Source organism: Miniopterus natalensis, chromosome 17, assembly GCF_054644295.1.
Source record: "Miniopterus natalensis isolate mMinNat1 chromosome 17, mMinNat1.hap1, whole genome shotgun sequence".
In the NCBI taxonomy this organism is placed as follows: Eukaryota; Metazoa; Chordata; class Mammalia; order Chiroptera; family Miniopteridae; genus Miniopterus; species Miniopterus natalensis.
Genome location: NC_142097.1, coordinates 7641028 through 7655787, shown reverse-complemented (window position 1 = coordinate 7655787; position 14760 = coordinate 7641028). Strand labels below are relative to the sequence as shown.

General features: G+C 48.6%; 1 protein-coding gene across 1 annotated transcript; it reads right to left on the bottom strand.

Annotated features, from left to right (window-relative positions):
* Nucleotides 1-86: 86 nt before the first annotated feature.
* Nucleotides 87-13677, bottom strand: PIRT (phosphoinositide interacting regulator of transient receptor potential channels). The gene is made up of 2 exons (XM_016222445.2): nucleotides 13589-13677; nucleotides 87-1436 (listed from the first exon to the last, which is right to left on the bottom strand). Exon 2 carries the CDS (start codon nucleotides 1293-1295, stop codon nucleotides 885-887), a length of 411 nt encoding a protein of 136 aa, XP_016077931.2. The 5' UTR covers nucleotides 1296-1436; nucleotides 13589-13677; the 3' UTR covers nucleotides 87-884.
* Between the last annotated feature and the right edge of the window lie 1083 nt (nucleotides 13678-14760).

The window sequence follows — 14760 nt, the reverse complement described above, 5'->3', positions numbered from 1 at the left end:
CTCCATGGAGGCGAAGGAGAGAGCAGGCTTACAGAGCCGTCTGCAGCGCTCCATTGTGGCTGCTCTAGAAGCAAGGATAGGGGCAAAGAGGACGGGAGGGCAACATGCACTTGTCCTTGGCTAGTTGGCAAGTTCAGAGTAGTCAAGGCGAAGGAGTCAGAAGGTCAAGGAGAAACTGTGACACCCCCTCACATACCCACGGCCTCTGTAAATACTATGTAACTGAGAATTGAACTTCCTCAGCTGGCTGACTCCCAGAGCCTTGTCCAGAGGGAATGTGGCTTCCCCAGCCCTCCCTTGTTCACTCTTTGGAATGTCTGATACTTGTGACTTGTAGGGTCTTCTCTTGAAATGCAAGTCAGTATCTCACTTTCGAAGGGAGCTGGGCTGGCAAACCCAGGGGGTCAGAAGTCAGCCCTCCCTCCCCTCTGTGAAGCGCCTCTGTTGGTCAGTTTGGTTCTAGAAAGATGCAAACGTGGGATCCAGCCCAGGTACTCAGATATGTAAACATGAGGTTCTCCTTGGGGCATAGCCCAACCCAAGGAATTTCCCAACATGCATAGCACTTGGCAGAGAGAGTTAGCTGAGCGATCCCTGAATGCATGACAGGGAATGAGAGCCATGAAAGGGGATGGCCGAGGGCAGGAACTAGGGAAGCATCAGTGATAACAGACACTAAATGAGATACATCCAGCAACGAGCCCCAGCTACGAGGAGGGTGGAGTCCTGAGCGCTCTCTTTCCTGCAGATCCTGGAAGAGGGTTTCTGGATCATTTTTATGGCAAACTCCACCACCAGGGAGAGGGGATGTTGGATGTTGGTCATCAGATCTGCTCCTGGGTGAGGTGGCAGGCTGATGGGAAAGACAGAAGGGGAGGCAAACATCAGCGATTTAAGAAGAAGGACTTGAGGGTCTGAAAGAACATTGACTTCTGCCTCTGCTTCTGCTTTTTTTTGATGATGGGCACCCACACCAGCCCGCACACCAGCATCATGAGTCCCAGGGACAGGAAGGCAGGCCCTGTCATCCGAAGGACGTTAAGGCTCTTCTCACCCAGACTCAGGGTGTAGGCCAAGCAGGTGATGGCCACACCGAAGAGGAGGATGGCGCCGCCCACAGACATGATGACGATGGGCTTGCGGTAGATCTCCCAGTTACTCCTGGGGGCAGTGGTCCAGACAGACTCACTTCTGGAGCTGATGCACAGGGAGCTGGCGGTTTGGCTGGGGAGCAGGTCCTTGGATTCTGGAGACTTCTCATCGACCTCCAGGGCTTTGGGGAGATCCTCCATCATCACAGCTGCACAGGACCCAGCACCTGGGACCCCCAGGAGTTAAAAGAAGGGTGAAGCCAAAGGATTCCTCACACGTTCTTCCTGCTCTCAGCATCCGTCTCCAGCCTGGTGCTCAGTGCAGGGTCAGACAGGGCTTTTGTGCTGAAGCCAAAAGGAAAATCAGATGAGATCCACATAGAAAAGAAACCACTCAAGCTGGTATGTTTTTTTCTTGTAGGAGATAAATATTATATCATTCTAATCAACTGCTTTTAGTATTGAAAACAGGGAACAGTGGTGCTGATTAAACAAAATCAAGTTTACTGACTGGCATCTTATTTTCGACTCATTCACTTTCTAGCTCCATGATCTTGAGTGGGTTAAGGCATATAATGCATTGGAACGATAGCTAGCATATTTTGAGGGCTCCATAAATGGTATCTTTTGTCTATTAGAGTAGTGATGCCTAATACATAGCCGTGTGTGCGTGTGCGCGCACCCATGTGTAGTGCCTGCTGTGTGCCAGGCACTGCACTGAACACTCATCAAACTGGAACCTCATGTTACCCCTGTGAGTTAAGCATCCTATTTTACGGATGAGAGAGCTAAGGCTCAGAGAGGTGAAGAATTTACCACAAAGTTGGATTGAACCCATTCTGCTCTTCTCTTAGAACACCAGGCTACATAAGGGCTGGAGACCATCTTTTAGGGCGGCCTGGGATTTCATGTGCTTTGTCAGCACAGGACAGTGATGCCCCAGGTTCAGAGTGTGACCTTTAATATCTAATGATCCCTTTCCCCACCACCCATGAGAATACATCAGATTCCCATTTTTAGGCCTGTAAAGGTATGGACTCGAGCCCAGCTGCCTATTCCAATTTCTCACCTATGCTCATCTGTGTGCCTCTCAGTCACAGAGATCTCTCGTCCCACAGCCCCATGGGGGGGCAAATGGTCACCTGTGTGGAACAATTTCAGAGCTGCTGAGAGGCACCACTCACCTGCCAAGTACTCCACCAGAGTTATGCTGGCTCAATCACCTTGAAGGTGGGATTAGCACCTTCCATTCCATGATCAGAAATTAAGTGCAAATGCCTATATATTTGCAGTAAGTCAGTAAGAGATGAATGATTTTAGATAGTCTCTGGATATTAGATACTTTTTGTTTCGGGGAGGAGGGCAGGCTGGGGGAGTCCAGGCACCCTTCCTGGAGGTTTGTCACCAAGTCATCACCCTGACTCATCTTTGAGTTGTCTCCAAAGGGTCTAGGGCAGTGCTGTGCCCTAGAGATTGCATACAGCTTTAATTGAACGAGTGAATAAGTTCTTTTCTGTCCCCTCCCTCTCCCACTGCACCCTCCCTCTATTCTCTCACTTCCTCCCTCCTTCCCTTCCACTGGTCATCAACAATGAATCCAGCTTTCCTTAGGACACAGCTTATACAAACTCAGATCTTCCTGAAGGGAGCCTGGTTCCTTCCCTGTGTACATTCAGGTGCCCTGCACTTAGGAAACATGCTGGCCCCTGTCTCCTCCGGTGTCCTGAATCTACAGACTCTCTGTTTTCTTCAGAGCCCCTCCCTCCCAGGGAGGACGTTCCCACGCAGCAGTCTCCCAGGCCTCTGCTCTTCTCCCTCCTCCTATGAATTTTGGTCCTTGGCTTCTTCTCCCCACTTCCTCCAGGTTTCCCAGGTTCCTCTGGTCCCATCAGGCCCCACTCAAACCAACATTTCCTAATATACCTCTTGTGAGTGGGATGGGAGAGATTCTTGCCATAGCAAAAAGTTTATTGGGGAAGAAAGTGGGTTATTTTTCCTAGTCACAATGGATCCCCTGACACCCCCCCGCCAAAGAGTGAGAGCCAGACCCAAATATGAAAACCGTGGTGCCAGCCCTGGATGAAAGACAGCTTGGGATAAAGGAGATGGTGCGCAGCTGGTGGTTCCCAGGCCCCAGCCCTCTGGACCTGCAGTTTCTTCTTCACCAAGGCACTTCCACACATAGAGGCTCCCTCAGTGAACGTCTTCTCCTTCCACACTTCCTACAAAGTTAATTTCAGACTAATCCCCTCAACGCCCACCCCTTCCACCCTCCCAGGAGCTCAGGCCTGAACCACCCCATGACAGTGTTCCCACCCTTCCTACTGCATAGTGCTCCCACTTTCTAGAGCAGCATTGTGGGTGCCTCCCCTGAGACAGGGAGGAAAGTAGGAATTATAAAACCACCATGCCTTCAGAACGCAGATGTTCACAATCACATACACTCATCTGGAGAGAGGGCATTTGGATTTCTGCTCCAAAGACAGGAAAATATGACTGTGCTTTGTAATTTGTAAGTATGGACACCAGGTGTTTGCTTCCTTTTGACTCTCATTTGCATAAGCTAAGCAGTCATTTTAAAGGACATTTCCCCTGTGGGCTGTGGGGAGAAAAGGGTCATAAAGTGTTGTGAAATCCTACCTGGAACCTTGTGTTTGTTATTGCCACCTGGTTCCTTAGGTGGAGACATCCTGACATCTTCAGTAGGGTGTCCTCTGGGTCACCATTTCCACCACTCTGCAGGGAGACCCAGGGCATAAGTGCTCGCCGCTCAGATGCTGCAGAGGTTGGAGTGGAGAATCTGGGGGCTCTCCACTGTGCCGGACAGAGCTGGGCTGGGTGAGGAAGGACTGCTCCCCTGAGCCACCCTCTGGTGGGAGGTGGCCACCTTGTCAGGGACAGGAAGTACGCAACTGGAGGTGGTACCCCTGCCATGGACAATGGGCTCCTGGACTCTGAGGGAAGCAAGGGGACTGACTGGGCCTCGCTGGAAGCACCTCACACATGCTCTTTGGCCCTGAGAGAAGGTCGTTCATTGATTCCCAGTTTATTCAGGAGTGTGGCTAAGCACCCCACTTCCCATGTGGCTGTGCAGCAACTCAGGCCAAGGTCTCTGAACTTAACATTCCTTGCACAGAGCACACTGGTCTGGATGAGTCTGGAGGGTCCTTCACCTAGAAGGATGTCTGGATTTTTCACTTTGGGGCTTCTTTCTGCAGTAAACTAGCCTCTTGCTGAATATGAATGACACATAAATAATTGTGTAGTGACTCGCCATACAATAGGGAAACAAAGTCACTGTTGTAAGTTTTTCATAGCTTTACATTTATTTAATTTAAGGGACTGTTTTTACTCTGAGATTATGTCCTTCTGTGTTTGGCATTGCTTCATTTTATGCAATGGCCATGATGGAAGATGATCATTGGCTTTGTTAGTATCTGTATTTGCCAAGATAAAGGGTTGGCCAACCTGTGTAGATGTCTGTCTACCTACCTACTATCTATCATCTATCTATCTATCTATCTATCTATCTATCTATCTATCTATCTATCTATCTATCTATCATCTATCTATCTATCATCTATCTATCTATCTATCTATCTATCTATCTATCTATCTATCTATCTCTCTATCTCTCTATCTCTATCTCTATCTCTATCTATCTATCTATCTATCTATCTATCTATCTATCTATCTATCTATCTATCTATCATCATCTATCTATCTATCATCTACCTATCTATCATCTATCTATCTATCTATCTATCTATCTATCTATCTATCTATCTATCTATCTATCTATCTATCTATCTATCTCTCTATCTCTATCTCTATCTATCTATCTATCTATCTATCTATCTATCTATCTATCTATCTATCTATCTATCATCTATCTATCTATCATCTACCTATCTATCATCTATCTATCTATCTATCTATCTATCTATCTATCTATCTATCTATCTATCTATCTATCATCTATCTATCTATCATCTACCTATCTATCATCTATCTATCTATCTATCTATCTATCTATCTATCTATCTATCTATCTATCTATCTCTATCTATCTATCTATCTATCTATCTATCTATCTATCTATCTATCTATCTATCATCTATCTATCTATCTATCTATCATCATCATCTATCTATCTAATCTATCATCATCTATCTACCTATCTATCTATCTATCATCTATCTATCTATCATCTATCTATCAATCATCTATCTACTTATCTATCTATCTATCTATCATCTATCTATCTATCTATCTATCTATCTAATCTATCTATCATCTATCTATATATCTATCTATCATCTATCATCATCATCATCATCTATCTATCTACATTTATTTAGCTATTATCTAAATTGTAACAGCCCGTGAAGTCCCAAAGAATGGGAACCTTTCATTTAGTTGACTTATTGCCTTGGCAGGGTGGTGCAGTTGGTTGGATTGTCGTTCTGTACACCAAAAGGTTGTGGGTTCAGTTCCCAGTTAGGGTACATACCTAGGTGATGGGTTCAATCCTAGATTGGGGCACGTATGGGAGGCAGCTGATTGATGTTTCTCTCTCTCTCTACCCCTTTCCTCTCTCTCTCTAAAAAAAAAAATAAATCAATGAAAAACATGTCCTCGGGTGTCAGGTGAGGATTAAAAAAATTAGGTGACTTACTTAGGAAGAGGTGTGTCCTTGGGTTAGCGGATGGACAGGAAGGGTCGGGCCATAGAATGAACGTGACAGAAAGATCCGAAGAGGCTGCCATTTGGCCCCAGTTGGCCTGCTTTGAGACCTGGGACTTTGGGCAAGTTACTTCCTTCTCTGAGGCTTCCTAGCACCATGGGTAAGATATGGATAATAGTCTTATAGGGTTGGAGTGACTATCAACTTTCACAAAACACGACTGCACTGTGTGACACTTTATAGGTGTTCAGGAATGGCCCCGGTTGCTTTAAAATTATTTTCTTTCTTGGTTCCTGTTTCCACATCAGTAGAATGAAGAGGTTAGGCTGAGGGACTTCTAAAGCTGTTTTAGGCTGGTCCACAAGTGCTGACTCAAACTCAAATTCTTAGAGTCCAGGCTTCCTGAAAATCACTCACTAGGGGGCAGTATGAGTTTTGTAACTTTTTATTCTAACACCAGGGATTCCTAACAGTGGCACTAGTGACGATATGGGCCCAATAACTCTTTGTTATGGGGGCTGTCCTGTGCATCGTAGGATACTTAGTAACATTTCTGGCCTCTACTCACCAGATACCAGTAGCACTTCTCCCTTCTCAGCTGTGACAATCAAAAACATCTTCAGACATTGCCTAATGTCCCCTGGGGGCAAAGCCAAGGTGGTGAAGAGCCAATGCCACATGCCAGTCTTTCCCTCCCTCCTGCTTGCAAACTTCCTCAAGGCCAGGGCTGAGTTTACTCACCCTCCAACCAACAGTATCCCCTGGCGCCCAGCCTGGCACCAGCAGGTGCTCAGAGGATTTGGCCTTGAAGCTGCGGCTCTGTGAGGGTCCTGGTAACACCTGTGAGCTGGTCCCATGAGAAGAACCATGCTTTTGGGTTTGGATTAAGTTTCTGGGGGTTTGGGTTGAATGTGTCAGAATTCCGAACCCGTGAAGTGGGTGGAATTGTCCACCCAGAACCTCAGCGTGTGACTTTCTTTTGGAATCCGGGTCTTTGCAGGTGTAATTAAGGTAAGGATCTCCAGGTGAGATGCAGGGGAAGGCCAGGGGAAGGCCGCCTGGACTAACCACACGTTTGAATGTTGGCTCTGCCCTTTGGGCAGCAATTTCCGAAGAGAGAATAGGTGCTTCTCCCATGGAGGGTCAGGAGGCTGATCTAGTGGGTGGAACTTATCTGTAGCACACAACTAGGAATGGGCGCCTGCAGCTGGTGGCCTGGTCTGGATCTATGCAGGTGAGAAGAAAAGAATGACGACCCCCACCCAGAAAACCATGCATGACTCTCCAAACAGGAGGCTGGCCGAGGGCGAGACAAGCCAGACACGCTTCATTTAAATAAAACTCAAAAACCTGTAAGACGATTGATGCTATTGGAGGTTAGGATCCCCTTGGTGGGTGGGGTAGCATCTGAAAGCAGGGACTTTTGGGTCCAGGTTCTGACTCTTGATCTGACTATAGCTGGTGACATGGGTGTGTCCTATTTGAGCTGTATACTTTTCATATGACTACTTTCCTGTGTGTATGTTAAATACCAATAAAATGTTTAAACAAAGGTAATGAAAAGATATAACTAAATGCAATATGTTCCTTTCTTTAGATTCTGACTAGAACAAACCACTTGTACAAAGACATGGTGGGATATTTTTAGGGAAGTTTGAATGTGGCTGGGGTATCAGATGACATGAAGGATTTAAAGTTTGTGTTCAGTATGATAATGGTATTGTGGACACATCAGAAAACATCTTTATAGATATTGAGCTGCACCTTGAAACCACATACAGGGATGAAATGTTGTGATGCCATGATCCACGGGAAAATATTAAACTTTAAATCAAATACAACAAAATGAAAACATTATTCAATCTAGATGATGGATGTATGAAGGTACATTACATCACTATCTCTACTTTTATGTATGTTTGCAAATCTTTATAATAAATGAGACTGAATATGCAGATAGACCATGGTCAGACTGTATATAAAAATAAAACTCTGACCCACAATCTGCAGTGACCAGCCCAGGACACCACCTCTTGCTCTACAGGTACCAGAGCAGGAGGCCAGCCTGCAGTGTGTCAGTCACTCCCCTGTGGGGAGTCAGACTTCTGTCTGTACGTCAGACTCGTAGGAAGCCAGACTGCTCTCTCTAGTAACCAGCCCAGCAAGCCAAACAATAACCAAGGACAACTGACTTTTGACAAATGCACCAAAGCAATTCAACAGGGAAAGGAAAGTCATTTCAACAAATGGTGCTAGAACAATTGGATATTCACGTGGGAAAAATGAGACTTGACTCCACCTCCCATCACCAGTAAATATTAATCCCAGATGAATCATGGACATGACTCAAACATAAATGTAAAACTATGAAGCTTTTAGGAGAAAATATAAGAGAATATCTTTGTGACCTAGAGGCAGGAAAAATTTCTTAGGCAAGCAGAGAAGGCAATAATTGAGAAAGAAAAAATAAACCAATAGATTAGATTTCATCACACTTGAAAACTGCTCATTAAAAGCTACTAAGAAGAAAATGAACAGGCAAACTATAGACTGGGAGGAAAATTTTGCAAAATATGTATTTGTTAAAGGATTTGTATCTGGATATATAAGAACTACTACATTTGATTAATAAAGGCACAAACAGCCCAGTTTTAAAAATGGGCAAAAGATTTGGACAGACTCATTTCAAAGAAGACAAATAAATGAACAAGAAACTCATGAAAAGGTGCCTGAAGTTCATACTCAACAGAAAACATGCAAATTAAAACTGCAATAGATACCGGCACATATTCACCGGAATAATTAAAATTTTAAAATCTCATCATACTGAGCAGCGAGATGCGGCCCAAGAGCTCTCATACCCTGTTGGTGGGAATGTAAAAGGGCACAGCCACTTTGGAAAAGGCGGGGAGTTTCTTGCGAAGTCAAGCATCCACCTGACCTTTAATCCAGCAATTCCACCCCCCATAGATTTTCTTATCCAAGAGAAATAAAAGCCCACGTCCATAAGAGACTTGCTTAAGAATATTCATAGCAGCTTTACCTCTAATAGCCCAAACCGGAAAACAACCCAAATGCCCATGAGCCAAAGAAAAGATAAACAACACAGTAGAATGCTGCTAAGCAACAAAAAAGAGCTAATTTCCGACACACATGACGTGATGAGGCACGCAGATGTGCTGGGTGAAAAGGTCAGACATAAAGGAGTACGTTCATGGATGCTTCCCTTTTTATGACATTCTAGAACCTTCTAAGAGCTAATCTAAGATGACAGAACTCAAAGTGGTGGTTGTAAGTGTAGGAAGGAACCCGCTGTGATTTCCTGAGGTGGCTGAAATGTTCTTCCTCCTGGTGTTGATGTGGGATCCATGGGGATCCATTCGTCAGTATGACACGCTAAAATTCTATGGATGCAAATTACACCGCAGAATAAAAAAATGTAAAAGTCTTAATAATAGTTGAGGGGGTCAGGGCAGGGAGCAGGTGGAAGTATAGCTAAACTAAGGATAGCAGAATATTGATAATAGTTGAAACCACATGATGAAACATGGGGATCCAGGGTAGGGGTGCAGGCAAGAAACATTCCTCAGAAAAGGAAAATAGGGGTGTGGGTAAGGGGGAAGTGACCCCAGAATAGGGCAGAGACTTTAAAGGGAAATCTGTAGGGTGAGGAGTGACCTGGCTCTTATGGGAAAGACCCTGTAACTGATCCTGAGGAAGAGAAGATCCTGAAAGAAAGAGAAGGTGCTTCTTGGAGAAACTAAGCACTGGGGACAGAGGAAAAAGATGGAGATGGAGATAGATGGAGATGGAGATGGGGATGGAGATGGGATGGAGATGGGGATGGAGATGGAGATGGAGATGGAGATGGGGATGAAGATGGAGATGGAGGTGGGGATGGAGATGGGATGGAGATGGGGATGGAGATGGGATGGAGATGGGGATGGAGATGAAGATGGGGATGAAGATGGAGATGGAGATGGGCATGGAGATGGAGATGGGGATGGGGGTGGGGATGGAGATGGGATGGAGATGGGGATGGAGATGGAGATGGAGATGAGGATGGGGATGGGGATGAGGATGGGGATGGGGATGGAGATGAAGATGGAGATGAGGATGGGGATGGGGATGGAGATGGGGATAGAGATGGAGATAGAGATGGAGATGTGGATGGAGATGGGGATGGAGATGGAGATGGGGATGGGGATGGAGATGAAGGTGGGGATGGAGATGGGGATGGGGATGGGGGTGGGGATGGGGATGGGAATGGATGTGAGATGGAGATGTAAATGGAGAGAGGGAGGGAGGGAGGAAGTTGGAAAGGGAGAGAGGAGGGAGGAGCAACAAGAATTTTACCTTTTCTACCTTGTCTTGGACAAATACCATCCCTTGAAGGAACACACAGACTTTCAGGGAGCCAGAGGGCCCCTGGACAGCAAATACTGGGTTTTATAGGCAAAGAAACATACCCAAAGGGAGGAATGCTCGGGACGGTCTCCTAATCTTGGTAGCACGGGTCTGCTTATCTACCACGTATTTGTAATGGCCCCTGACTTGGAGAGCCCGCCTACTTATATTGGTTATTGCTGACCTTGTGTCCCCAGGCTGCTAATCAGCTCTCAGCTAACAGCACCGGCCAACACTGCAACGGACACTTGTCAAGTGAAGCCTTTGCGCCATCCTCTGCTAGACACGGAGTCACAGATAAGACAATGTCCTTCTCCACAGAGGACCTCAGGCGAGCACGCGTCCTTGCTCACTCACTTACTCACTCGCTCACTCACCAGTGCCTCTGAGAAGCGAGGTGAGGGGATGCCCGGAGAAGGGAGAGAACTGCAGGCCACTTTGGCTTTCTCTCACGCCCTCAAACATCCGTCGCCCAATGCAGGGTTTGGTGGTGGGTAGAATACGCAAGCTGGTGAGCAACAGCGAGTGTCCCAGATAATAAGGACCAAGAACTTCTCCCTCTGGTAGAGTCTTGAGTGTCTGAAATGCGCCACTTAATGAGAAAGGCAGTTGACAGCGAGGTAAGTGAACTACTGCCCTGGAGGTGACCATATATGCCTGTGCTTAGAGGACCAGAGCTCTTCATTCCTCCCGGATTCCTCGAGGGCTGGGCTGGGGCCTCCTGAACTTCCTACGCTCTCAGCAGATAGCTCAGTGCTTTTCTGAGGCTAGGATGCAGCTAACACTTGTTAAATGTTCAATAAATAGGGGAGCTGTGGCAGGAGGGTTCATCACTGCAGCCGTCAAAGTCACCATTCCTGTTTCTTCTCAGCCAATTGCCAACAATGCCCTTTGTTCTCAGAGTGACGGTGGCAGGATGGGACTCACCAACAAGGGGGTGCGAGAGGCAGCTGTAAGGAGCCAGGAGGGACCCGCTGACCAGCCCCCTCACCTTCCCCTCCTTGGCTTCTAATGGGCGGACACCTGCCAAGACTGGCTGCTTTTGGCTGACCTTCTTGAAGTATCTAAGGCACCCGAGCAGCTTCTCCAGAGCCGAAGAAACGGTGTGCTGGGGAGGGCTGACACTTCACACAGTGACACTAACTGCCACTATCAGACTCTTATTATGGGCTGGGAACCGTGCTGCCTGCTTTTTCTGCATGGCCTCCTCTAGTCTCCGGGCACTGGGGAAAGGAGGATTAGGACCCCATTTTGCAGGCTTGGAAACTAAAGATCAGAGAGGTTAAGTGACTTGCCCAAAGTTACTCAGCAGGTGAGTAGCAAGCCAGGATCTGAAGGGCAGTTTTGGAGCCTGTCTGTTCCAGTGCATCCTGCTCCCCTTTGGAGCAGTTCTGATTTTCTTTGCAAGCTGGGGGGACAGTGAGTGGAGAGAACACTGAAATGTGGCACTGGCCATGGACAGAACTGCAGTGGTGGCTGCCTGGGGCGAGGAGTCAGGCTTAGAGCTGCTGGGTGGAGCTGCTGAGGACACGAGGCCTGAAGCCGGGCATCCCGAAGTTGATGCCAGCGGAACAGCAAAGGCCTGTGACAGAGCAGCCTCAAAGTGACCACTGTCATCATCCAACAGAGCACAAATGCCTGACCCATGCAGCCTTCCTCACATGGAGCGCCCCTTAATCGTCATAGCTCTAAGAGGGAGGTCTTCTTCATTTCTGTTTCACAGATAAGGAAACTGAGGCTCAGAGCTGGGCTTCTACATACTGATCTCCCATGCCTTCTCAAGGATGGAGCTCGGCCTTTCCTCTCTCTTTTTCCTCCCTGCCCTCCTTCCCAGCACCCGCCACCCTGGTGTCTGCGTAGGTTTAGTTCAGCACTCATTCCCAGCCCCCCCAGCCCCACCCTCCCTTGCATCTGATGAAACACCATCAATATTAATAGGTTTCCAGATTTAGCCGATAGAATGACCAGATGCCCAGTTAAATTTGCATTTCAGATAAACAACGGATGCTTTTTTCATATGAGAATGTTCCAAACAATGCATGGGACATTTTATATTAAAATTTATTTGTTGTTTATGAGGAATTCAAATTCGACTGGCATCCTTGTACTATGTCTGGCAGCCCTGATATTACGAGAGTTCTTGCTGTGCTCGGGCCTGGCGTTATCTGTCTCTTCCCAAGCTTCTCCTCCCTGATAGGAGCTGGACTATTCTGGGAATTGCAAGGACCAGAGCGGGGGGGTGGGGGGGTGGGTACCCTGCTTCACAGCCGGAGGCTGGGCCTCAGGGAGCAGGGTCAGCTCTGGGAGAAGGGCAGGGTGCCCACAAATGCAAGTGGGGGAAGTCACTGATTTATTATTCCTCAGGAAGACACAAAGTAGGTTTTTGTTTTGTTTTTTTAAATTCCTGAGACCTGGAGTCTTGCTCTTGCCCCAGTGGAGTCCCCACAGTGCCCACCAAGCTGTCAGTACTAGTATCTCCCTCCCCTCAACAGGACATTCAGTTGGTGACCGCCGCTCTCTGATAAAGGTGAGTGGGGCCGAGGGCCTGAGCTGATAAAGCAGAGGCCAGAGCATTTCTGAGTATGCTGCCTCTGTCACCTGCTCACCATCTGTCACCTGCTCACAGACCTTCTTGGAAGGGAAGTTCTCCAAAGGTCATGCTCAGCCTAGACAGTGCCACTCACCTCCGTCTCCATGCAGCTGGCACCCAGGCCCTGCTTAGCAACAAGGTGGGAGATAGTCCAGGGGATAACATCTACTCTTACCCGGTTATGTGGTCCCCGAGGCACGTTCGCCCTACACGTTTGTGTGTCTATCTGTCCCCCTTTCTGCGATGGCGAAGGCCCCAGCCAGCAAGCTGCAGTTTGTTTTCCTGGTGCCGCCCTGGGCGCCCAGCACACCTGTGGCAGGGAGGGCTGGGCAGATGCTGAGGTCGGGTATGGGATGCCCAGGAGGGTGGCCTGGGCCTGAGTCCCGCCCATGCGCTCCGGGACCTGAGGGTGGTCTTGCGCTTCAGTGTCTGCCTTCTTGGCTCCTGCCTCTGACCAGGTTTGGAAATGTGTTCCCTGCCTGGCTCCGCCCCAGTGACTGCCAAGGGTGGAGGCTGGATGCTGCACACCACACACCACACACCGCACAGCGTCCCCGCTTCCAGGTGCACATCAGGGGCAGCCCCTCCTCCCTGCCACCACTCTGCCAGGATTCCCACTGGGCAGTCCTCTCCTGCCTGCTGGCAGCTGGTTCACCCCTCCCAAGGCACAGCCCCCTCTCCCTCTCCTGTCATTCACTTTCCTTCCAACTCCAGTTCAAAGACTCAACACATTCTAAAGCAAAGTGAGAACCAGCTTGTTCCCGCAGGGAAGTGGAAGGAAGGGCAGAGGGGATGAGTCCCCTCCTTACTTACTGTCCTGCTGTCCCGGGGGAAGATGGGGACCTGGGAGCCACACACAGCTTGCACAGGGAGGAAGCCAGCCATGAGTTTCTGTTCAAGTTCTTCATCCCAGCCAGAGCAAGCCTCCCAGGCCCCTCCAGGAGCCAGCGTGCAGCAAAGCCCAGCCACTGAGCAGGCTCCAGCCTGGATGAGCTCACCAGGATATGGGCTAATGGGTTAACCCTTCGCAGGCTGCTGGCACAGGCACTGGCAATGTGGCTTTTCTCAGCTCTGCTCAGCCACTATTAGATGAATCTTGTGAAAGATTAATGAAGCGTCTCTGCAGTGTGTCTTCAAGTTTTGGGGCGTGTGCATTAGGGGGATGCCTGGGCAGGGGCTGCTTTTCCTGACCTGGGCTCAGGAACCAGGAGACCCAGAGCTTCTGGGCTGGTGGAGTGTGTGGTGTGGTGGTGATGGGCTGATGGGGGGGGGGGGGAGGGTGTTACTCAGAGGCTCTGCTAGCTCTGCCCGGTGCCTCCTTTGACAATGAGGTCTGGGAGCTGTCTGTTCTGGGTGTTGGAAAGGACCAGTGTAGATGTATTTAACATCCTCGGTTCCAATGTGGCAGCCTCTGGGAGCTTCCCAGAGCTGAAAGGTGGGCACCACATGTGACAAAATACCAGGAGTCCACAGCAGAAGGCAAGCTGAGCACACGGGGCCGCACCCACCCCAGGCCCAGACAGCCCTGAGCAGGGGCAAAGCTGCATCTCACGCTTGCTTCTCCCATTTATCCTGATTTCCCCTGTGGCTTTTCATGTGGTGGGGATAAGAGAGAATGGAAATCACTGCACTGGTGGGAAATGGTCATCCAATGGCTCTTGCCCAGCTGGGTGTGAGGTATTGAGTTGCCCTCCTCAGATGTTGATGGGTGCCCAGAAGCCAACAAAATTGCCTAAGATCCTGAAGCCAGGCTGGCCCTGCCCTTCTCCCCGGTAACTGGGAAAGGGAGAAGCTGTGGCTTCTCACTGCTTGTGAGCCTTGGGTGAGGGCGGTCCTGGCTGCTGGTCACAGTCACTGGGGTCTCCCCTGTGGCCTGTAGGGGAGGCTCTCCCAGGAGGGATCCAGGGAACCAGAGGCTGAGGAGGGTGTGAGCTCCTTCCATCTCTGGAGCCTTGATTTCCATACCTATGAAACAAGCAGGAAAT